The sequence below is a fragment of the Scyliorhinus canicula genome, chromosome 1, assembly GCF_902713615.1.
Source record: "Scyliorhinus canicula chromosome 1, sScyCan1.1, whole genome shotgun sequence".
Classification (NCBI taxonomy): Eukaryota; Metazoa; Chordata; class Chondrichthyes; order Carcharhiniformes; family Scyliorhinidae; genus Scyliorhinus; species Scyliorhinus canicula.
In genome coordinates, this window is record NC_052146.1 from 83,978,741 (window position 1) to 84,004,486 (window position 25,746).

General features: G+C 47.2%; 1 protein-coding gene across 3 annotated transcripts in view; it reads left to right on the top strand.

Annotated features, from left to right (window-relative positions):
- bsdc1 (BSD domain containing 1) overlaps nucleotides 1-25,746 on the top strand; it is a 92,308-nt gene that overhangs the window by 21,526 nt on the left and 45,036 nt on the right. The window contains exons 2-8 of one of the 3 annotated variants that reach the window (XM_038794568.1): nucleotides 3,599-3,662; nucleotides 4,165-4,281; nucleotides 4,593-4,655; nucleotides 5,873-6,040; nucleotides 12,370-12,424; nucleotides 22,466-22,581; nucleotides 23,095-23,163. In XM_038794568.1, the coding sequence (XP_038650496.1) occupies nucleotides 3,599-3,662; nucleotides 4,165-4,281; nucleotides 4,593-4,655; nucleotides 5,873-6,040; nucleotides 12,370-12,424; nucleotides 22,466-22,581; nucleotides 23,095-23,163 (652 nt within the window). The remainder of the gene's footprint in view (nucleotides 1-3,598; nucleotides 3,663-4,164; nucleotides 4,282-4,592; nucleotides 4,656-5,872; nucleotides 6,041-12,369; nucleotides 12,425-22,465; nucleotides 22,582-23,094; nucleotides 23,164-25,746) is intronic. The other 2 variants (XM_038794587.1, XM_038794576.1) reach the window with 2 other exon arrangements.

Sequence of the window (25,746 nt, forward strand, 5' to 3'; positions counted from 1 at the left end):
GGGGACTATTTACAGGGGTGTGAGGAAAAAGCAGAAGAAGGTGACATAGGTGCATTGCTTTTGCAGAGAGTTGACACAGCCATGAATTGCCCCCTGTATCATCATCATTTTACGATTTCTTGATGGTAGATTTGAATAACAACAATTAGTGGCGGCCGATCAGAGCAAAGCACTGCAGTGGTGGGCATTAAACAACTAACGGGTGAAGAAGGCTCCACAAAAATATCCTCATCCTCAATGATGGGGGATGGGGGGGGGGGGGGGGGGCAGCACATCAGCAAAAGATGAGACTGAAGCGCTTGCACCAATCTTCAACCAGAAGAGCTGAGTGGATGATCCATCTCAGCCTCCTCTTGAGGGCCCCAGCATCACAGATGTCAGTCTTCAGCCAATTTGATTCATTCCTCGTGATACCAAGAAATAGCTGAAGGCACTGGATACTACAAAGGCTATGGGCCCTGACAGCATTCCAACAGTCGTAATGAAGACTTGTGCTCCAAAACTAGCTGCATCCCTAGACAAGCTGATTCGGTACCTTCAATACTGGCGTCTACCTGGCAAAGTGGAAACCTGCCCAGATATGTCCTGTCCACAAAAGGCTCCATCCCAGCCATTTACCGCCCCTGTCTATTCTCAATTATCAGCAAAGTGATGGTAGGGTTGGTGACAGTGCTATCACGTAGCACTTACTCAGCAATAACCAGCTTGTTAACACTCAGTTTGGGTTCTGCCAGGTACACTCAGCACCAAACCTCAGCCTTAATCCAAACGTGGGCAAGAGGGCTGAACCCAAGGTGGGATTGACTGTCCTTGACATTAGGGCAGCATTTGACTGAGTATGGCATCAAGGAGCCTCTTTGCTGTTTACAAGCACTATTGTGCAAGCTATTAATACTTTATGAGGGCATGAAGTATAGTTTGAGTAAAGTATTGTCCTTATCAACTACTTTGACAGGCTTTTTGACAAGCTTGTCTTAAATAGTGGTCATTTTAATTTTCTGTGAGAGATTATCTTTTAAAGGTATTTGTTTTAACTGAGTGGTCCAGTATTGAAGGGGGAAGGGGGAAGGGATCGTGTGAGAGGAGATGTGGTAAATCAAAGTGTTGCAGGAAGGGACAGAGTGCATCAAAAGAGTATGGCAGCAGATAAGGCCAGAGGTTGCAAATCGATAAAATGTCAGAGTTAAAGACTCGTATCTGAATGCACGCAGCATTCATACCAAAATGGATGAGTTATTAGCACATATATAAATAAAGATGTATGAACTCTTAGCCATTGCGGAGACATGGTTGCAGATTGATCAAGGCTGGGACCTGAATATTGAAAGGTATCTTGACATTTTGAAAAGATAAGCTGGAAAAGGTGAAGGGGTACTTGGTTAATTAGAGTAAGAGGTGACCTTATTTTGAAAGAGGAAGATGTAGAATCAGTTTGGATAGAGAGAAGTGTTAAGGGCCAGGGCGTAGAAATTCCAAAGTGCATTAAGAAGCTTATCTGACGTCTAATTTTTGTTGAATTTGGCTAAGATGAACACAAGAGCCTTCACTTCAGGTGTGATTCATCAGACGTCCTAGGCGCTTTTATCAAAAACAAAGTTTATTATAAGAATGTAGTTAACATAAGTAAAACGCTTAGCAAGAATTTGTTATCACTTACAAACATGAAAAAACAAACAGCTACAGTAATCTATGTATATAACTCTTAATGAATCCCCTGTAGCTGTTCCAATTCAATACAAAATCCATTAAAACCAAAACCCCTTTCAAGGGTGTTGCCCAACACACTGTAATCTCACTTGAATGGGGCTGGTCCTTCCCCTGAGATTCTGATCCAGTTTCCAACCAGCAGATTCAAAACTCCTTCTGGAAAGCAACTCTAGCTTCAAGGTTACCAAGGCAGTTTGCCACACACAATGTACTTTCAGTTCACTGGAACAGCTTTAGAATAAAACCGAGAAAACAGGGAATCTTCCTGCAGTTTAACACAGTGCTTCTTCACCTGGAGTCCAAACCAACTAACCAAAACTGAAATCAAAACACTAAACCCCCTCTCACCTGACAGCGACAGCCCCGTTCCACCCACAAAATTATATCACTGAAGCCATGCTACAAACCATGTGGTAAAACAAAATCTTTCTTAAAGGGACGCTCACATGACATAAGAAATAGGAAAGGTTAGAGGTCACTTGTTGAGTTACAGACCCCCTAACAGTAGTTAAACTGTAGGGCAGAACATACAGGAAGAAATGAAAAGACGTAAGAAAGGAACTCCAATCATTCTGGGTTACTTTAATCTACATGTAGATTGGGTGAATTAGATTGGCAGTGAGCCTGAAAACGTAGTTCCTAGGGTGGACAATTTATTCACAGTATATTCTAGAGCCAATCAGTTATTGTGCTGAGGGACCATAGAATCCCTACAATGCAGAAGGCAGCCATTCGGCCCATCCAGTCTGCGCCAATCCTCTGAAAGAGCACCCCACCTAGACCCATGCTCCCGCCCCATCCCCGCAACCCTACCTAACCTGCATGTCCCTGGGCACTGAGGGGCAATTTTATTATGGCTAGTCCACCTAACCTGCACATCTTTGGACTGTGGAAGGAAACTGGAGCACCCAGAGGAAGCCCATACACACAAGGAGAGAAAGTGCAAATTCCACAACAGATGGTCACCCAAGGCTGGAATTGAACCCGAGTCCCTGACGTTGTGAGGCAGCAGTGTAAACTACTGTGTCACTGTGCTGCCCCATGCCGCTGTGTTGATTATCATTCTTGGCACTACAATACCTCAAAACTCCATTGATGGCACAGGTGCTTCTACGCCCAGTGGCTGTGCGGTCCTGAATGTGCTTTAAATCAAGGCAAAATTAAACATTTTTGCAGGAAGTTGTGATATTTGTGAGTCTTCATCAGTGGGGGACTTTTAAAGCAAATGCAGCTGTAGCTATAGAAACATACGTAGAAAATAGAAGCTGAACCATGGCTGATCATCAAGTTCAGTGCTCTGATACCGCCTCCCACCCCCCCCAACCCCATATCCCTTTAGCCCCAAGAGCTATACCTAATTCCTCCTTGAAATTACACAATTCTGTTGTACTACTGGCAATTTAACAAATTGGATAATTCCTTTATATGAATATTTTGTTGTAATATTTGATCACCTTTTTACAGTTCCCCAAAAAAGCCGTGTGTCATAACTGTCTCTGGATTGACATGTTCCGAAATGTGATATTCTTTTTGCAATGGACTTAATTCCACATTCTTGGATGCAAGGATAGTTAATTTGTATTTAGATGTCTTTTGTTACAAGTCGTAACCAGGTCTTTGGAGGTATATGGAATGCCTGAGTGATTTGCGTCTTAGTTAACTTTAGCATTTTGTTGTGAAAGCACTTGAGCATGCTAGCTTCAAGTGAGTGTACTTGTTCTCTGGCACAATTCATAAGTAATCCTGAACTTGCTAAAAAGTAACTGGACAAAAAACAATGCATTAAAACAGAAAATGAATGGAAATGCAAATCTACTAAACTACAGATAGGTGAAAATATGTTTTTGTATATATGATTGAATTCAAATTAAAGGAATATCTTACCCTGCAGGGAATCTGGTGGGAGTTGGTGGGGGAGCTGGATACAAGAAGGTTTTCAATCAGTGAAAGAAAAGGTAAGAATAGAGCCTGCCGATGAGAATCTGAGTACTTTGGTCCAGACTTTAAGGATTTACAAATATTATTTTGATAGACAACATTGTAAGATTGGGAATTCTATTAAGATTTACCAAATTGGGGTGCACTGCTCCTACTTTAAATAATCATGTAGCATTAACTTCAAGTCATGATCTGAAACTGGTGACTTTGTATGGAATGTTAGTGTTCCACCATATTGTGCCTTAAAAACATTAAGATGGAATCAAACTGAAAAATCCCTGAGAATTATTGGACTGTCAAGAGATGGATTGAATGGAGTAAAGCAAAATTCAACAACCAATCGACCTGAATTGCATTTTATGTCTTATAATGTTCAGAGTGTCATTATTATATTAACTGCTTGTCTGGGAATGGTAAAAGATGCAGAGGAATTTAAGAGGGATGGAATATTTCCCCCCTTTTTAAAAACTTCACATAATTTAATATTGTTCATGACATCTTCCTGTCCCCTATCGACAGTCTACTGAAGCATTGGAGTTTATGAAACGGGATCTTGCAGAGTTTTCACATGTGGTGCAACATGATACAGCATGTACAATTGCTGCCACTGCGAACGCTGTGAAAGAAAAACTGAGTGTGAGTATTTATCCACATACTTCAATACATAGGTGACTCCAGTTAAAAACATTTGTTGTGGCATAATAGAATGACGGCACAGCACTCCGATGTACAATATCTATTCGTCTCCCCCGATCAAACAGAGTGCCTGATGAGGACTTGCAGTTGCTTGGACTAGCACCGCTGAGGTATTGTAATTTTAATAATATTGCCTACAGGTTATTGATAATTGAATTTTACAGTGCATAACTCACTGAATAATCTGGTTCATTTCATCTGACAATGATAGCATACCAGATATGTGTAACCAGCTTCCTTTGTTTCAGTAGTGCTTCGTAGTTGAAGATTGTTACAGTGTGAAGAGAATGTACAGACGTGGAGGGGGGAAGTGGGTAAACTTGTTTTCTTTGCTTCCTGCATTAATCCTTGTATTTACCATGCTCTTGTTTGGGACGGATCAGGCATCTCCACAAATGCTGTTGACGTGGCTTCATCATGATGCAATGCTTCTTCAGATGTTGCCACCAAGAAAGGCAAACTTACTCCTCAAGGCAGTCATGATTATGTATGCTTGTTGATTGCAACCTATGATTCTATTTCAACCTCAAATATTCCAGCCACCTGTTAGGATTTCTTCCTGCATAATTCACCAGCATGTCTTCTATTTTAAGGTTTATTTTATTTTTTTACATTTCTGTTCATGATTTTGCAGTTTTGATAACTTCGTCACAGAACCCTGAGAAGCTCAAAACAGTTGTAGTGGCGTCAGATGAGATTTTAATAACAATCTTTGTGGGCATTTGTATGACTCAATTAAATAGTATCTGACCAGCTTCTGGTGCAATGGAAAGATAATAGTGACTAATCGCAAAATCCATGGCTATTTGCTATTCACTCGCACTTAGTCTTTTATTTGGAGCTTGGGGTGATTCTCAGAGTCATTCCACGCTTAGAATTCTTTCTGCTGTGGTGAACCAAAAAAAGACACTGGCAAGACAGGCACCGAAGAGATCGGAGTGCCATTTTTAAAGGGTACCCAGATCTCAAAATTAGGTTGAGGGTCACCGAAGGATATTGCCCCCCCCCCCCCCCCCCCGCATACATGTGCACCATCCTCTACCTCGGAGGGGCAACCCCAAAAGTCTGCATGACCGTGTCCCCCACACACAACACCTGGACGTTGTGTGGCCTGGCCCCACCCCACCCATCCATCCTCGTCAGAATCGGACGCAATGTGGTGGGGAAATCGCATCCAGAATTTCTTGATTGCTTTTCTCCCCAGTATTTCTCTGTGTTCAGTAAGTGCCTCTTTAGCGTCGCTTTGAACTCCCATTGGCATTGTATCCACACTAATGCTAAGGGTGTATATTACACAAGTGAACACGAAACAGCAATCATCTCTCATAATCTGAGAATAAAGTTCAGGAAGTTTTGCAATTCTCAATAAAGGCCTGACATTCAATAGGAAAAAAGTAACCAATAAATTTAAAAATGTGAAAAATATTGTTGCAGGAGCTGCCATGCTAGTGATAGAGTATACATTGTTTTATTATATTAATTGAAGGAAGTAATAAAATCTAAGTGCATTTCTTTTGATATTTTGTTGCAGGCAGAAACTTCTACAGGAACAGGGCAGCAAGTCAAAAAAGGATTATCAAACATTCTAGGAGTCCTCTCCGACACATTTGCTCCCCCTCCAGACAAAACTATTGATTGTGATGTTATAACACTGGTTGCAACACCATCTGGTACTACAGAACTCTATGACAGTACTAAGGTACTCGGAGTAATTTGCAACTCCCTTCTAATCTTTAAGAAGCTACTTATTTCAACACTTACTACCTTTGAGTGTTACTGTGGTGGTGAGGTGGCCAGCCACATCATGGGTGTATATAAATTATAATTTCTAAAGCCATTTTAGTACAGACTGCTTGAATTTCATCTGAAATTTTAAAGAAAACTTTCATTCCTCCAACAATGTATGAACTTCGTGGCAAATTAGTTCTGTTGCATTATGAATTTGGGGTCTTAGTTTCCTCTATTTGTATAATTTGTAGTGATGCATCTGATTTTGGGTGCAATGAAACGTAGCGAGTGGAAACATGTTTCATTATGCAACTGTAATAACTACATTTCTGGAAAGTCAATGGAACAAAATTGTGACAAATGCAGAAGACATTTACTAAATAATTACTTAACTGAAAAGACTTGACTATTTTGCTTAAATTTTTTGTCCTTTACTTTGGGCTAAATGCTTTGTTTGGTATTGTCATTATATTTACATTCCATTTAAAAAAAATATTTTTATTGGCATTTTTCATATTTATATACACTTGTGTGTATATATCCATCACACTTTTGCTTTTATTGTACAGAAAGGTTTATTCTGCCCTTTGAATTGACCCTATATACATTCCGCCGCCCTCTGGTTCGGTCTATGGTCCACCCCCGCTTGCCCTCCCTCCCTCACATACTCCCCCTGTGTCCTCCCCCCTCCCCATTGGCTTTGGCTGTGTTTTTCTTTTATGTTCCCCCCACCCCACACAAACGCCATGATTAGACTGTCAATATTTTGGAAGAAGGCCTTGGGGATGAAGATCGGTATGGATCTAAACAGTGAGAGGAACCTCGGCAGTACGCTCATCTTGATCATCTGCACATTTGGAGCTTGGGGAGATTCTCAGAGTCATTCCACGCTTAGAATTCTTTCTGCTGTGGTGAACCAAAAAAAGACACTGGCAAGACAGGCACCGAAGAGATCGGAGTGCCATTTTTAAAGGGTACCCAGATCTCAAAATGGCATGGAGCAGGGCAAGGTCCTTTTTTTACTTCCTCCACCAGGCTGGTCAGGTTCCACTTGTGGATCTGTGTCCAGTCTCTGGCCATCTGGATCCCCAGGTAACGGAATCTGTTCTGGGCCGTTTTAAATGGGAGCCCCTCCGGCTCTGCCCCTCCCCCATTTGCATTCACTGGGAATGTCTCACTTTTGCCCAGGTTAAGTTTGTAGCTCGAAAAGGTTCCTAACTCTTTCAGGATTTGCAGTATTGCCTTCTGTCCTTCCTGTGGCTTTGAGACATAAACGAGCAGGTCGTCTGCATGGAGTGAGACTCTGTGCTCTCTGTCTCCTCTCTGGATGCCCTTCCAGCTTTTTCGCATCCCGCGCGAATAAGAGTGAGGCCAGTGGGCAGCCCTGTCTTGTTCCTCTCTGTAGCTGGAAGTATTCAGAGCTGGTGGTGTGTGTTCAGACGCTCGCCTTGGGAGCGTTGTACAGGAGTCTCACCCAGGCGGTGAACCTCGCTCCTAGCCCAAACCGTTCCAGTACCTCGAAGAGGTTCTTCCATTTGACTCTGTCGAAGGCCTTTTCTGTGTCCAACGAGATGATCACCTCTGGTGTTCTCTCCCGGGGGCGGGAGGGGGGGGGGGGGGGGGGGGCTGTTTGCGGCGCTATCTTGGTTCCTTGCCCTGCTCCATGCCTGCCGAGGCCTGTGTCCATTCCGCTTCTCTTCCTCAAACTTCCCTTTGCTTCCTTTTTGTCCTGCACTCTCCCCTCAACCCTCTCTCCCCCACCCCTTTGTGCCTGGCGATCCCTCTCCCCTGAGAGGCGCGCCGCAGCCCTCCTTGCTTTCTGCCCTCCCGTGTTAACCGTCCTTGCTAGTACGGTGGTCTCTCCCAGTGCTTTTCTAGCTCTGACCCTGCTTTACCCTCCTTCCACCCCTTATCTCGCCCTTCTGCCTGCTTTTCTCATTCTTACTCCCCTTCCTCTGCTCTCCCTCATCACATTGAGGGAAGAGACAAGCCCGAAAACGAGGCAGCGCAGTCCCATGTAAAACGGAAACATGCAGAGTTCATGGTATTATTGTCTTTGTTTGCGGTCTGTCCTCTGCTCTCTGTTTCGATCCTTTTTTCCACCCCTGCAGCTTTCATCGTTGTTGTGATTGCTGTTCTCCCAATTTGTTTGTTTTAACAAACTCATCAGCCTCCGCTGGGATGTTAAAATACAGTTCCTTGCCCTTGAATGTCACCCAGAGTCTGGCCGGGTATAAAATCTCAAATCGTACCCCACTTTTATAGAGCGCTGTTTTCGCTCCATTAAACCCGGCCCTCTTTTTTGCCAGGTCCACCCCAATGTCCTGGTACACCCTTATCTTATGCCCTACCCCTGGGCATGATTTTGTCTGGCTTTAAGATTTTTTTCCCGGTCCTGGAACCGGTGCACCTTCGATAATCGCTCTGGGCTGCTCCCCGGCTTTGGGCTTAGGCTGAAGTGACCTGTGTGCCCTGTCCATTTCTGGGGGATTTGGAAAGTCCTCCCTCCCCACTAGCTTGCCCAGCATTTGGGCAATGTAGCCCGTTGGGTCTCTGCCCACTATCCCCTCTGGCAGGCCCACTATTCTGACGTTCTGCTGTCTGGATCCGTTTTCCTGGTCCTGCACTTTCCTCTTAGGATCCCTGGGCCGTCACCAACCTTCTCACCTCGGTTTCCAGAGCTATGATCCTGTCGCTCTGGTCCAAGGCAGTTTTCTCCAACTCCAGGATTGTTTTCTCCTGTGCCTCCACCTTCCTTCCTAGGCCTTCTATGTGCGCTGTATTGTGTTTCTTGCCTCCGCCATCACCCCCTTAAGCATCATGTGGAGCTCCGCCCTGATTCCCTCCTTCATGGCGTTTAGCTCCCTTTTCAGCACGCTTCTCCAGTCTTCCCCCTGTGTGGGGGTGGTCGACGCGTCCTGCTCTGCTGTTCGGTTCGCCGGCTTTTCCTTCTCTTTCGCCTGAACTTCCGCCTCTCCTCTTCTGGTCACCTGTCTGCGCACGCAGATCCTGCCCCTTTACTTCGCTGCTGCTCCTAATATCTCACCGTCCCCTCGGTTTGTTATTGCCAGGCATGTTCCTTTCTTGCGTCTTTCGCCGTTGCATGGATTTTGGTGGGCTTTTTAAGCCGAAATTCCCGATAAATTGCCTCTGTTGGGTTCGTTTGGGAGGAGAGCCACCTGATGTGCGTCCACTCAGCACATCGGCGCAACCGAAAGTCTTACATTTACATTCCTGGTCCTAAGAAAATTCTAGCACAACGACACAGAGGACCCAGATATGGATGACACACCAGTTTTAAAGCAGAGAATAAGATGTGTAAATATTAATAATGCGTGTTATAAAATACATCTTTCAGTGACTTAATTGTGTTCATAGCATGGATTCAGTCGTAGTACATCATATATCCAGATATCCACATGCAGCAAACCAAATATTGTAATCATGTATGCCTGTCAAATTTAAAAAAATTATAGCATTTAGATCAAGTGACTATTGCAACCGTTTTTTCATTTGAAATGATGCCACTGTGCTAACATTTCTGTATTTCATGCGTTACATTGATTACATTTCAAAAAGTACATAATTGACTATAAAATGCTTTGAGATGTCCAATGGGTGTGAAAACCACTATTTAACTGCAGGCCTTTTTTTCAGACGTTTTTCAAAATAGTTTACATTGTACATAAAGTTTAACCATTTGAGAACGATCACAATTTACATCAGGGTTAAATTTGCTAAATAGAAACATAGAAAACAGCAGCAGGAGTAGGTCATTCAACCCTTCAAGCCTGCTTTGCCAATCAGTATGATCATGGTTGCTCCTCTATCTCAACACCATAACCATGTGCTCTCCTCGTACCCAGTGACATCTTTAGAGCCTAAAAATCTATCTATTTCCTCCTTAAATATATTAAGTGACTTGGTGTCCAGAGCCTTCTATGATAGAAAATTCCACAGGTTTGCCAACCATTGAGTGAAGAAGTTTCTCTTGATCTCGGTCTTAAATTGGCCTACTGTGTACCCTGCGACTGTGACCCCTAGTTCTAGAACGGTGGTGGACAATGTGCGGTCCAGGGGCCTCATGAGGCTCATCTGATTGTTGTACGTGACACATTTTCTTGACTTGCCCACAGGCAAAGTTGCCACGTTCCGATGATTTCCATCCGTTATTTTCCCTACCGAATGACTGAAGTGTTAGCATGTAAAATAAGGGCAAATGAAGTGAGGTACATGCTGATTGCTCACAGGATTGATTGTGAGAGCCGTGCGCTTCCTTTGAATCCAAAGTTCAAATATTTCCTTTGTTTTTACCATTGAAGTTGATGACAGTTCTATTAATATGTAAAGGATTAACCATTTTCTATAACTAGTTATGAAATAATCAGCGTGCATTAAATATATTTAATCTTATTCATGGGATCATGGTTAATGAACAAGCCTGCTTTCATTATTGCGACTTGCAAGAGGGCCACTCATGCAGCCCACTCACCAGCCTTGGTTGCCATCACAGTGCTGAGAGGAAACACCATTCCAGTCTGTCCAGCCCGGTCAGAATTTTGTAAGTTTTAACAAGATCCCCATTCTCTGGCTTTTCACAGTAACTTCATTGAAGCCTACTTGTGACAAAACACGATTGTTATTATTATTTGTAGAATATGGGCCTAGTTGTCCCAATCTCTCCTCATACGACATTCTGCCATCCCAGGTATCAATCTGGTGAACCTTCACTGCACTACCTCTGGAACAAATATGAATGGCTCAGTGGTTAGCACTGCTGCCTCACAGCTGCAGAGTCCCTGGTTCAGTTCTGGCTTCAGGTGACTATGTGGAATTTGCACTTTTCCCCGTTTCTGCGTGGCTTTCCTCCGGGTGCTCCGGTTTCCTCCCACAGTCCAAGATGTGCAGGTTAGGTGGGTTGGCTCTGCTAAATTGTCCCTTAGTGTCCAAAAGGTTGGGTTGAGTTACTGGGTGGAGGCGTGGGCGGAAGTAGGGTGCCCTTTCCAAGGGCCGGTGCTGACCAGATGGGCCGAATGGCCTCCTTCTGCACTATAAATTCTATGATCATTTCTTCGGTAAGAAGACCAAAACTGCACACGCTATCAACATCCTGTGAATTACCATTGGCCAGAAACTAAACTGGACTAGCCATATAAATGCTGTGGGTACAAGAGCAGGTCAGAGGCTAGGAAGCCAAGGCAAGTAACTCACTTCCTGACTCCCCTAAGCCTGTCCATAATCTACAAGGCACAAGTCCACTATCCAGTTCCCAACTCCAATTACACTCAAGAAGCTAAACACGTTCCAAGACAAAGCAACTTGCTTGTTTGCTACCCAGTTTGGTTAGCTCAGTTGGCTGCGTGGATGGTTTGTGATGCAGACGACAGCGCGGGTTCAATAACTTTACCGGCTGAGGATATTCTTGAAGGCTCTGCCTTCTCAACCTTGCTCATTGTCTTCAGTGTGGTTACCGTCCGGTTAAATTATCACCAGTCAGCTCTCTCTCTCAGAAGTGGGAGAGCAGCCTATGGTCCTTGGGGACTATGGTGACCTTCACCTTCTCCCCTTCAACAAACATTCAATGCCTCTGCCACCGATGCACAGTAGCAGCACTGTGTGCCATCTCCAAGATACACTACAGGAACTCCCAAGGTTCATTAGGCAACACTTTCCAAACCTACAATCATTACCATCTAGAAGGACAAGAGCAGCACATACCTGGGAACACCACCCCCTGGAGGTTTCCCTCCAAGTCACTCACTATCCTGACTTGGAAATATATCGCAATTCCTTCACTGTTGCTGGGTCAAAATTCTGGAATTCCCTTACTAACAGCACAGTGGGTGTACCTACACTGCATGGACTGCAGCGGTTCAAGGAGGCAGCTCACCACCACCTCAGGGGCATCTAGGTTTGGTCAATAAATACTGGCCAAGCCAGCGATGCCCACATCCCGTAAATGAATAATAAAAGACAATACTCCAGGTGCAGTCTCACTGAGGCCTGGTAAATTTGCAGCAAGACATCCTTGCTCCTGTACTCGAGGCCTCTTACAGTGAAGGCCAGCATACAATTTGCTGCCTTAACCTTGGTGCACCTGCATTCGTAAACTCATCAACAGATAAATGAGAAAAAGCAAACTGGCATTTTTCCCTTTTCTGTTGCACATACATATATCATTTTGTCACCTATAATGATTTTAAACCTATAATGATCTGCTTTCTTTTGCCGAGTAAGTCCATCGAACCACAGCTGCTGATTGCCAATTGATTGACTAAATACCATTGTTCTGATTTTTAGGCTCGTCTTTACAGTCTGCAGGCTGATCCAGCAACCTACTGCAATGAGCCAGATGGTAAGAAACATCAGGGAACCTAACCTTTTCGACAATTATTCATCATTTACAAGGTATATGGTGGTGAGTTTTGGTCTCCTATTGCCGCATGGTGGCTGGCACTACTGCCCCATCTGTGGAGGTTGGTAAAGGAGGGGTTGTGGCCAGTTCTGAACCTATTGGGGAGGACCATTCTTTCCTTGGAAGGTTAAAACCAGCCAACTGTTGAGTTGGGTTTGAGTCTAAGTACTTGTTTGTTGTGTCCAATGATTCTCATTCATTTTACGGTTGAGGTCCTGAGTGGGAGGGTTTTTCCAGAATGTGTGCGCGTGATGCGTGCTTCACGCGGACAATCAAGTTGTTTTTAAGCTTGACCTTGGCTGCAGCTTTCAGATGTTTCCCGAAGGTCAATGTCCTATCTAAGGTCACCCCGAGGCTATGTTGGGTGGTGTTTTAACGTTTCGCTCAAGGGTGGGCAAACTACGGCCCGCCAAAGGTATTTATGCGGCCCACCAAGGTCAAGTCATAAAAAATTTTTAAAAAAAAGGTTAATGAGGCGGTGTGGGGGGGGGGGGGGGGGGGGGGGGGGGGGGGGGGGGGGGGGGGGGGGGGGGCTGTTGGGTTACTGGTATAGGGTGGATACGTTGACTTGAGTAGGGTGATCATTGCTCGGCACAACATCGAGGGCCGAAGGGCCTGTTCTGTTCTGTACTGTTCTATGTTCTATATGAGGCGCCCAGAATCATAACCGGGTGAAGCGCCATTTTTGAAAAGTAGAGAAAAAGAGAGCTAAAGGCAGGATGCCGCCGGGGGAAGCGCTGAGGTATATGCCGCACGCTAATTGGTTGCAACCGGGACTATTAATTTACTATGCGGCCCTTTAAAATTTTGAATTTCTGAATGTGGCCCTTGCACGGAAAAGTTTGCCCACCCCTGGTTTAGCTATTCATATTGGCTTTTGCATTGTAAAGATGGAATAAGCTTGTCTTGAATCGTCGCCACGTGTTGCAATATTGTTCAAGTTTTCAGAGGTTCTTGTTTTGGGTCCGGCCGAGGGTGTCAAAGTCAGGGGCATGAATTGCCAGGCAGATGTCATTGGCATTTGTATTTTCGGGAGGTAGTTTATGGAAGACCATTTGTGTACAAATTGAACAGGGTTGGAGCCAGTATTGAGCCTTGGGGAGTCCATTGGTTTCAGTTTTCCATGTACATTGCCTGTCAAAGGTCAGCATGGTAGCACAGTGGGTAGCACTGTTGCTTTACAGATCCAGGGTCCCAGGTTCGATTCCTGGTTCGGGTCACTGACTGTGTGGAGTCTGCACGTTCTCTCCGTGTGTGCGTGGGTTTCCTCCGGGTGCTCCGGTTTCCTCCCACAAGTCCCGAAAGACTTGCTCTTAGGTGAATTGGACATTCTGAATTATCCCTCTGTGTACCCAACCAGGCGCTGATATGTGGTGACTAGGGGCTTTTCACTTCATTGTAACTGCATTGCAGTGTTAATGTAAGCCTACTTGTGACAATAAAGATTATTATTATGTGAACTTTGAACCTTTGATTATTCTACAGTGTTCCGATGCTTTTAGTTGGGACCGACATCAGAGAGATTGGACAGTAGCTAGCTGCATGTATGGGTTCTTTTCGGAATTTGGTATGGGGATGACTTTTTGCTGTGTCCCGTTTCTTTGGAATGATGTTGGAATTTATAAATAATTTTTATTCAAATTTTCACAAAATATCAGTAACAAAAAATATCAAGAAAAGAAAGAACAACCCCCCCCCCCCCCCCCCCCCCCCCCAAACATGTATACAAAAAAGAAAAATTAATTAGCCCCACCATTAGCAATGAACAAATATACACGTCCCTTCAGCCCAAAACAAAGAAAACGTCCCCCCTGGGTTGCTGCTGCTGCTGGCCTTTTCTACCGTTCTGCCAGGAAATCTAGGAATGGTTGCCACCTCCTGAAGAACCCCTGCACTGACCCCCTTAGGGCAAATTCACACTCTCCCATTTAATAAATTGCCATATCGTTGATCCAGGCCTCCATGCTTGGGGTCTCGCATCCTTCCACTGAAGAAGAAACTCCGCCGGGCTACTAGGGACGCAAAGGCCTCACGGTAGCATGGTGGTTAGCATCAATGCTTAACAGCTCCAGATCCAGGTTCGATTCCGGCTGGTTCCCTGTCTTGGTGGGAGTCTGCACGTCCTCACTGTGTGTGCGTGGGTTCCTCCGGGTGCTCGTTTCCCCTCCCACAGTCCAAAGATGTGCGGTTAGGTGGATTGGCCCATGCTAAATTGCCCGTAGGTACGGTTAATGGGGGGATTGTTGGGTTATGGGTATACGGGTTACGTGGGTTTAAGTAGGGTGATCATTGTTCGGCACAACATCGAGGGCCGAAGGCCTGTTCTGTGCTGTACTGTTCTAAAAAAAAAAAAAAAGGCCTCCTGCACTGGCTCCTCTGCAACCCCAAATATTGTGAGCCCCCAGCCCGGTTTGACCCTGGCTCCTACCACCCTCGACACCGTCCTTGCTACGCCCTTCCAAAATTCCCCCAGCGCTGGGCATGCCCAGAACATATGGGCATGGTCTGCTGGGCTCCCTGAGCACCTAATACACCTGTCCTCGTTCCCAAAAAAACGGCTCATCCTTGTCCCGGGCATGTGAGCCCTCTGCAGTACCTTAAACTGTATGAGGCGAAGCCTCCCACAAGAAGAGGAGGAGTTCACCCTTCCTAGAGCCCATGTCTCCTCCTCAATCTCCTCACCCAGCTCCTCCTCCCATTTACCCTTCAGCTCCTCCACCGAGGCCTCGTCTACCTCCTACATCACTTGGTACATTGCCGAGATCCTCCCCTCTCCAACCCATACCTCCGAGAGCACCCTGTCCTGGACCCCACGTGGTGGCAACAGAGGGAACTCCGCCACCTGCCGCCTGACAAACACCCTTACCTGCATGTAACTAAAGTTGTTCCCCGGGGGGAGCCCGAACTTCCCTTCCAGCTCACCCAGGCTCGCAAACTTCCTGTCTATGAACAGGTCCCTCAACCTCCTAACACCTGCCCTGTGCCAACTCAGGAACCCGCCATCAATTCTCCCCGGGACAAACCGGTGGTTCCCCCGTATTGGGGACCCCATTGAGGCCCCCACCTTCCCCACTGTGCCGTCTCCATTGCCCCCAAATTTTGAGGGTAGCCGCCACCACCGGGCTTGTGGTATACCTCGTTGGAGGGAGCGGCAGCGGCGCCATTACCAGCGCCTCCAGGCTCGTGCCCACACAGGACGCCATCTCCATCCTCTTGCATGCTGCCCCTTCCCCGTCCATCACCCACTTACGCACCATCGCTGCATTGGCAGCTCAATAATACCCACAGAGGTTGGGCAGTGCCAGGCCCCCTCTATCCCTACCTCGCTCCAGGAACACCCTTCTCACCCTCGGGGTCCCGTGCACCCACACAAACCCCGTAATGCTCCTGTTAACCCGCCTGAAAAAGGCCTTCGGGATAAGGATGGGGAGGCACTGGAACAGGAACAGAAATCTCGGGAGCACCGTCATCTTGACTGATTGCACCCTACCTGCCAGAGACAGCGGCAGCATATCCCACCTCTTAAACTCCTCCTCCATTTGCTCCACCAGCCTCGTGAGGTTAAGCTTATGCAAGGCCCCCTAGCTCCTGGCCACCTGGACCCCCAAGTACCTGTAGCTACTCTCCGCCCTTTTTAGTGGGAGCCTGCCAATCGCCCCCCTCCTGGTCCCCTGGGTGTACAACGAACAGCTCGCTCTTCCCCAAGTTGAGCTTGTACCCTGAGAAATCCCCAAATTCCCTGAGAATCCTCATCACCTCCGGCATTCCCCCCACCGGGTCCGCCACATACAACAATAGGTCATCCGCATAGAGCGACACTCGGTGTTCCTCCCCACCTCGCACCAGCCCCCTCCAGTTCCTCGATTCCCTCAGCGCCATGGCCAGGGGTACAATTGCCAGCGCAAAAAGCAGGGGGGACAAGGGACACCCCTGCCTCGTCCCTCAGTATAACCGAAAATACTCCGACCTCCTCCTATTCGTGGCCACGCTTGGTGCCTCATATAACAGCCTCATCCACCTGACAAACCCCTCCCCAAACCCAAACCTCTCTAACACCTCCCACAAGTACCCCCACTCAACCCTGTCAAAGGCCTTCTCCACGTCCAACGCCACCACTATCTCCGCCTCCCCTTCTACCCCTTCTACCGCCGGCATCATTATAACATTCAAGAGCCTCCGTATGTTAGTGTTCAGCTGCCTACCCTTCACGAACCCCATTTGATCCTCGTGGATAACCTGCGGCACACAATCCTCTATCCTCGTGGCTAAAATCTTCGGCAACAGCTTGGTGTCTACATTTAAGAGTGAGATCGGCCTATATGACCCACGCTGCAGGCGATCCTTGTCCCGCTTAAAGATCAAGGAACTCAGCGCCCGAGACATCGTCGGAGGCAGAGCCCCCCCTTCCCTTGCCTCGTTGAAGGTCCTAACCAACAGGGGGCCCAACAGGTCTGCATACATTTTATAGAATTCAACCGGGAACCCATCCTTCCCCGACTGCATGCTCCCTATCCCTTTGACCAGCTCAACCGGCGCCCCCGTCCCTCCACCTGTCCCTCCTCCACCCTCGGGAATCTCAACCGGTCCAAGAAGCCCCCCATCCCCCCTCCTCCGCTGGGGGTTCGGACCGATACAGTTCCTCATAAAAGTCCCTGAAGACCCCATTAATGTCTACCCCCCTTCGCACCACATTCCCTCCCCTATCCTTAACTCCACCAATCTTCCTGGCCGCATCCCGCTTACGGAGCTGGTGCGCCAGCATCCTGCTCGCCTTCTCCCCATATTCATATACCGCTCCCTGTGCCTTCCTCCACTGAGCTTCATCCTTTCTGGTGGTCAACAAGTCGAACTCAGCCTGGAGACTACACCGCTCCCTCAGCAATCCCTCCTCCGGCGCCTCCGCGTATCTCCTATCCACCATCACCAACTCCCCCACCAGCCTCTCCCTCTCTCTCTGCTCTCTCCTCTCCCTGTGGGCTCGAATGGAGATCAACTCCCCCCGAACCACCGCCTTCAGTGCCTCCCAGACCGTTCCCACCCAGACCTCCCCATTGTCATTGGCCTCTCGATACATCCTCGAACCCGCCCGCCCACCTCCTCGTCCGCCAGCAGCCCCACCTCCAAGCGCCAAAGCCGGCACTGGTCCCTCTCCTTCCCCAGCTCGAGGTCCCCCCAGTGCGGGGCATGGTCAGAAATGGTGATCGCCGAATACTCAGCATCCTCCACCCTCGCAATCAGCACCCTACTCGTAACGAAAAAATCAATCCGGGAATAGGCCTTATGCACATGGGAGAAGTATGAAAATTCCCTGGCCCTCGGCCTCGCAAACCTCCATGGATCCACCCCTCCCATCTGGTCCACAAACCACCTCAACACCTTAGCCGCCGCTGGCCTCCTCCCCGTCCTGGATCTGGATCGATCCAGTGCCGTGTCCAGCACCGTGTTAAAATCCCCCCCCCCCCCCCCCCCCCCATTATCAGGCCCCCCACCCCCAAATCTGGAATTCGGCCCAACATGCGCTGCATGAAACCCGCATCGTCCCAATTCGGGGCGTATACATTGACCAGCACCACCAGCTCCCCCTGCAGCTTACCGCTTACCATCACATACCTCCCGCCGCTGTCTGCCACCACATTCGACGCCTCAAACGACACCCTCTTCCCCACCAGGATCGCCACCCCCCGATGTTTTGTATCCAGCCCAGAATGAAACACCTGGACGACCCATCCCTTCCTCAATCTAACCTGATCTGCCACCTTCAGGTGCGTCACCTGAAGCATGGCCACATCCGCCTTCAGCCCCTTCAGGTGTGCAAAGACGCGGGCCCGTTTGACCGGCCCATTTAGTCCCCTCACATTCCAGGTTATCAGCCGGATCAGGAGGCTACCTGCCCCCCTCCCCCTCCGATTAGCCATTACCCTTCCTCAGCCTGCCACGTGCCCGCGCCCCCCGCTCAGCCCGTTCCCCACGGCGGCAGACCCCCATGCTGACCCCCTCCACATACTCCAGCTCCTTCTTGGCCATTGCAGCAGCAACCCGGTTACCCCACCCCCCTAACTGCGTTGCTCCCTCCATTGTACTCCCACAAGTTAGCTGACTCCTGCTGACCCCGGCCACTCCCGCCACTCCTCCGACCCCTCCCAGCGTGGGGCTTCCCTTCCTCCCCAGTGTCCACCAGCAGGTTTTCTTCCTCCCCCTCCCACTCTCAAGGGGGAAAAAGCCAGCGCTTCCCAGCTCCTGCCCCGCCCCCTTCAACCCTGAGCGCGGGAAAAAGCCCGCGCTTTCCACCTACCCGACCCCACCTCCTCTACAGCAGCTCCCTTTACCGGCCCGGTCCCCTCGCGGGGCCCCAACCCCCCTTCACACCATCAGCCCCCCACACTGCAGGTCTGCCCCCCTCCTCGAGCCCATCCAACAAACCCAAGCAGAAAACAGTGCCCCACCCGCCCTGAAAACAACAAAGAACCAACATTAATCAGAGAACCCCCCCCTGAAAATATAACACAGTTACATGCAGACCCCTGCACCCAGCCCTCAGTTTGAGTCCAACTTCCCACGCCGCCTCCGGGGACTCAAAGTAAAAGTGCCGGTCCTTGTAGGCGACCCACAAACGCACCGGCTGTAGCATGCCGAACTTCACTCCCTTCCTGTGCAGCACCGCCTTCGTCCAATTGTACCCGGCCCTCTTCTTTGCCACCTCCGCCCTCCAGTCCTGGTAGATCCGCACCTGCTGCTCCGCTCCTTCTTGGCCCGCCTGAGCACACACTCCCGGTCAGCAAACCAGTGGAACCGCACCAGCACCACTCATGGCGGCTCATTCGGCTTGGGTCTTCTTGCCAATATTCGATGGGCCCCCTCCAGCTCCAGGGGCCCCTGTAAGGACCCAGCTCTCATCAGCAAATTTAACATGATGGCCACATAGGCCCCCATGTCTGACCCCTCCAGCCCTTCCGGAAGGCCCAGGATCCGCAGATTATTCCGCCTCGACCGGTTCTCCATCTCCTCGAACCTCTCCTGCCATTTTTTATGGAGCGCCTCGTGCATCTCCACCTTCACCGCGAGGCCTAAGGTCTCGTCCTCTCTTTCGGAGGCCTTTTTCCGGATCTCTCGGATCGCCACCCCCTGGGCCGTCTGGGTCTCCAGCAGCTTGTCAATTGAAGCCTTCAACGGCTCCAGCAGCTCCGCTTTAAGATCCCTGAAGCAGCGCTGGACAGTCTCCTGCTGCTCCTGCGCCCACTGCCTCCATGCCTCCTGGTCTCTGCCCGCCACCATCTTGTACTTCTTCCCTCGCTTCTGCTTTGGCGCTGCAACCACTTTCTTACTCGCCCCACTCCTGGTCCAGGCCATATACTGCCGGGGAAATGTTGCTGGCTGCTTCCCACATCGGGAAATGTCGAAAAAGTACTGCTGGGGGCCCTAAAAAGAACCCAAAAGTCCGTTCCTGGCGGGAGCTGCTGAACGTGCGACTTAGCTCCACATAGCCGCCACCGGAAGTCCGATGTTGGAATTTATGACCATTGTGTAAAACTGGGTCAGTCAGGCAAGAGTTTGGGGCCCCACATGTTTCATAAGTTCTGGTGTGACAATAATCTTTATTATATGAATGAGCAGAGGACAGCGTTCGCTGTGCGATAAGTCATCTAAGATGAGGCTCTTCAGGGTGGGGAGTCCCATTAAGAAACTGACCCAGCACAGGTCAGGAGGGTAATCCCTACGCCATCTGGCTGAATGGAATGCTCCTCGCTGTTTGGAGTTGTGTATAAGTGTCAGATCATTTCTGAAAGCCCATTCTGCAAGTGTTCACCGTCACTGTCCAGGACTGAGTATCCCCAGTCTGAATGTTGACTGTTAAAGTCCCCCACATAGATGGCTGGGTGGGGGACGCCGAGCAAGACTTGCTCCTCCCAGCTGATGCTTGGGGGCTTGTAGACATTGGCTGTATGTAATCCATCAACCGCATTGTTGGTTCGGACATAGGTGGCACTGCCATGTTTACCATCACGGCGGTAGCACAGGAAGTCGCAGCCTCCGATGATATAGTGGCCTGCTTCTTGTATTCCAATATGGATTTCTTACAGTTAAATGGTTTCTATGGAGTGTTGAACAGCAAGGGGTTCGATGAGGCCTCGCCTGGCTGTTGCCAGGCCCTCAACATTGAGTTGGAAGATTTGAAGAGTGGGCCCTACTGCAGTGTAAACTCGGGGTGATTTTTCGTTGGTTCCTTTTGGCTTTGGGACATTAACCAGGATTCCTTTTGTGGACTCTTCTCATGAAGTTTCCGTTGGAATTTAGTCGGCTGGTAGGATCATGAGCTTTCCCAGGCAAGCCTGGATACTGTGGGGGCGGGGTGAGAAATCAAATCTAGGTTATCTTGCCTCCTAAGTTTGTATCACCTGGTTCTAGTGTTTATAGCAATTACAATTTTATTATACGGAACACTTCATCTATTCACTTAAGTGTCAAATTATTATCCTATTGTTTTCGGCACTGTTGGCCTATTTGTATGTAAACCACGTATCTCAAAAACGAATGGATGGATTTCAGCAAAATTTGGTATACAAATAAGGTATTGGCCAATGAAGATCTGATTAAGTTGTGGATCTGGATCCGGGGATTTTTTAAAGGATTCATTAACTTTGGGCGATAGACTTGCATTTACTTTTTTTTTAGAATGTTGATTGTTTTAGAATGCTGTGATGCAATTTGTAACAGCTACCAAAATGTGGGCAAGAGTTTTCAGAGCAGATTGTTGCATGTGAATTGGTTGAAGCTTTCCCAATGTAATGGAAGCTCTTAAAAAAATATTTTTTTGTCAGTTTTGTATTTTTAAAAATATATTTAATGTAACCAATTATTTTTTTTACAATTAAGGGGCAATTTAGCGTGGCCAATCCACCTAGCCTGCACATCTTTGGGTTGTGGAGGTGACACCCACGCAGGCACGGGTAGAATGTGCAAACTCAGTTTTGCATTTACAAATGTGCAAACTCAGTTTTAAGCATCAACTAGTAAGAAAAGCCTCACGTAAGAGTTGCATAATTGTAATCCTGCTGAACACTCTACTAAATGTCCCTGTTCACATGTTGAATAGTGTTTCCCTGGGCCATTTCTACGGAATAACAATTGCAGGTTATTACTGTCTCCTCTTAGCCTTATATGAGTTTGGTTCTTCTTTGCACTTCTGTAATGCCAGATGTATTTTCTGTCATGCAGTGGATAAAAGAGTGAGTACCCCTTGGTCTGGCTGATTCCCTTGTACAGACGCTTGTCTTCTGGGTTTTATGCTGCCTGACTAAACATTCTGGTCTTAAGTTATCAAAATACTTTCTGTATGAAAATAAAAGCCTGTAGTTTACGGTCAGTAGAGAGGACAATTTTCTTTAATCATATCTCTAGGCAAGATTGAAATCCAGACATCGTATGCCAATCCATTAACTAGTTTGCAAAATCCCTATATTGAAGATTTTCCAATTGAGATTAGTTTGGAAACATATAACCAAAATGAGTTTTCAGCACAAAACACTCTCAGCAGTGTAATTGAAGTTAACTTCGCAGACCCATTTGGAGACGGAGTAAGCAGAAACACATGTACAAGTATGCAAGTTATGCTTTATTATACTAACAGGCGGCACGGTAGCACAGTAGATAGCACTACTGCTTCACGGGTCCACGGTCCCAGGTTTGATTCCGGCTTGGGTCACTGTCTGTGTGGAGTCTGCACATTCTCCCTGTGTCTGCGTGGGTTTCTTCCCACAAATCTCAAAAGATGTGCTGTTAAGTAATTTGGACATTCTGAATTCTCCCTCTGTGTGCCCGAACAGGCGCCGGAATGTGGTGACTAGGGGCTTTTCACAGTAACTTCATTGAAGTGTTAATGTAAGCCTACTTGTGACAATAAAGATTATTATTATTATAGTACTTTGATGTTGGAATTTCCAGATTACAGACTTTTTTCCGTAACCGACTCTTGTTTGTCTTCAGGTCCCTTGGAGCTGTATGAAGAGTGGGCTGCTGCTTTTAATCTTGAAGACCAAAAAGGGGAAATCTCGGGCCTGTTGGTTAACAGTCCTTCAGTACGTGCGCTTTACACAAAAATGGTGTGTACTGCATAAGCCATTCCTCTTATTCTTGTTGATTCTCTCTAAATAGAAATTGTTAGATCAATCCTAACTGGGGTCATTTCAGTATTTGATATCGTCAGATTGGTGACTTGGAACATTCATGAAACAGGCATTAACAATGTCTCCTATTATAGCCTATTAATAATGATGTGGTGTGGAATAATATAATTTGGTTGATTTTCCCTGAAGTCTCGCATCGTAAATTCCCAATCATCAGCTTGTTAGATGGGAGTGCCAAACACTTTATCATAGTTTTGAAAATTGAAGATCAGGGCACCTTTGTGTACTTGGCATTAATCCTAGCAGGCAATTTAAAGAACCCTTGATCGTGTTCTGGGAGCTCATTTACATGCCTGATATGCTAGCTGGCAGACTCGGTTCTGAATGGGGTTCAATTACCAAAATGTTTGCCAGTTTATTTTAATTAATCAGTTTAAAGGTTGCATGTTTGAGTTGTGAAGTAGAACTGATATTTTTCCCCCTAAACAGGTGCCAGCAGCAGTGTCACATTCAGAATTTTGGCATCGATACTTCTATAAACTGTATCAATTGGAACAGGTGGGTCATTACTAAGAATTCAAAAATGATGGCAATGTATTTACTGCTGATATATCTGTTTTAGTGGCCAATTATTAGATCAGCTGACCAGATGTAGACATTTAGACTGGAATGGAAATAGATGCTCTTTTTTGTTGTCCCTCATCCCTTGCCCAAACTCTGCATTTCTCTAGTTCCCAGAATTTTATGCAATTACCCATGCTTCACCCCACTGTTTGTGGCTGTGTTTTTTAATTATCTGAGTTCTATGTCCAAAAATTCCCTCTCTAAACTCCTACACTCCTCATCTCCTTAATTGCACCTTTTTCACCAAAGTTTTGGCCACTCTTCATCCCCATCTCCAGTATAGAACATAGAACATAGAACAGTACAGCACAGAACAGGCCCTTCGGCCCTCGATGTTGTGCCGAACAATGATCACCCCACTTAAACCCACGTAACCCGTAACCCAACAATCCCCCCATTTACCTTACACTACGGGCAATTTAGCATGGCCAATCCACCTAACCCGCACATCTTTGGACTGTGGGAGGAAACCGGAGCACCCGGAGGAAACCCACGCGCACACGGGGAGGACGTGCAGACTCCACACAGACAGTGACCCAGCCGGGAATCGAACCTGGGACCCTGGAGCTGTGAAGCATTGATGCTAACCACCATGCTACCGTGAGGCCCCTGTATCTCTTTCTTGGACTTGACTTCAGTTTTTTTGGTTGCGCATCTGTGAAGCAAGTTGGGGCATGTTTCTGCAGTAATTAGGATATGTCGATGCATGTTGCCATGGCCTTTGGTAAGATAGAGGGAAAGGACAGAAGTTCTCAATGGCTAGAGCCAGGGATATAATATTTGGAGAAGATATAGGCTTGGTGGAAGTGACAGAGCTGGGTGCAGCAAGGCCTGAAGGGATTTAAAGATATCAAAGATTTTAAAATAAATATTTGAAGGACAGGGTGTTAACTTGTTAGATGAAAACCTGTAGTCACTGGATAAGGAGGTGATAGTGGGTGACCAGGAGTTAGTGTAGTCCAAGAAATTGTGGTAGTTTCCTGCTGCACGAGTCCAGCAACAAGAGCATTACAAAACCTAGGCTTCAGTGACGAGGTATGTATAAGGAAATGGTGGAAGTGCTGAGTTGGGAGTGGTGTTGCAGTAATAGAAGTAACAGTATTCCTGAAAATATGTCAGTTTAAAGCTCAGTTCAGGATCAAGTGGAATGTTAAGATTACAATTTGTGTGGTTCATTGGAGGTTAATTCAGTGGGGAATTAAACCAGCTCCAAGGGAACAGAATTTATGGTGGCGGTTTAAAAAGTCTTCCAACTTCTACCATCAAGAAGGACAAGAGCAGTAGATAGAAACATATATGAGCAAGAGGAGGCTGTTCGGCCCTTTGAGCCTGCTCCACCATTCTGTATGATCATGGCTGATCATCCAACTCAATAACTTGTTCCGCTTTCCCCCATATCTTTTGATCCCTTTAGTCCCAGAGCTATATCTAACTCCTTGAAAACATGCAATGTTTTGGCCTCCAACAGCTCTTTGTGTCGCGAATTCCACAGGCCGACCGCTCTCTGGGTGTGGGTGCAGTTATTTCTCCTTATCTCAGTCCCAAATAATTTACCCCATATCTCGGGACTGTGTCCCCTGTTTCTGGATTCCACTGCCATTGGGAACATCCTTCCTGCATCTACCCTGTCTAGTCCTGTTATAATTTTATAGGTTTCTGCAATCCCGCCCCCCCTTCATTGTTCTGAACTCCAGCAAATACAATCCTAACAGACTCGATCTCTCCTCACCTCTCAGTCCTGCCATTCCAGGAATCAGTCTGGTGAACCTTTGCTGCACTCCCTCTATAGCAAGAACATCCTTCCTCGGATAAGGAGACTAAAAGTGCACACAATATTCCAGATGTGGTCTCGCACATATATAATTGCAACAAGACACCCCCTGCTCCTGCACTCGAATCCTCTAGGAAGGCCAGCATACCTTTTGCCTTCTTGATCACCTGCTGGACTTGCATGCTTACTTTCAGCGACTGAGGTACAAGGACACCCAAGTCTCATTGCATATTTCCCTCTCTCAATCTATAGCCTTTCAAATAATCTGCTTTCCTGTTTTTGCTACCAAAGTGCATAACCTCACACTTAACCACATTATACTGCATTTGCCATGCATTTTCTCACGCAGCTTGTGTAAATCACACTGAAGCATCTCTGCATCCTCTTCACAGCTCAACCTCCACACAGCTTTGTGTCATCTGCAAATTTGGGGATATTACATTTGGCATCCTCATCTAAATTGTTAATATATATTATGAATAGCTGGGCTCCTATAACTGATCCCTGCGGTGCCGCACGAGACATTGCCTGCCATGTGGAAAAAGATCAGTTAATTCCTACTCTTTGTTTTCTGTCTGCCAAGCAGTTTTCTATCCGTCTCAATACACTACCGCTAATCCCATGCGCTTTAGTTTTACAGGCTAATCTCGGTCTCCAGAGGTCACCAGCATCACAGATGCCAGTCTTCAGCCAATTCGATTCACCCCACATGTTATCAAGAAATGGCTGAAGGCACTGAATGCTTC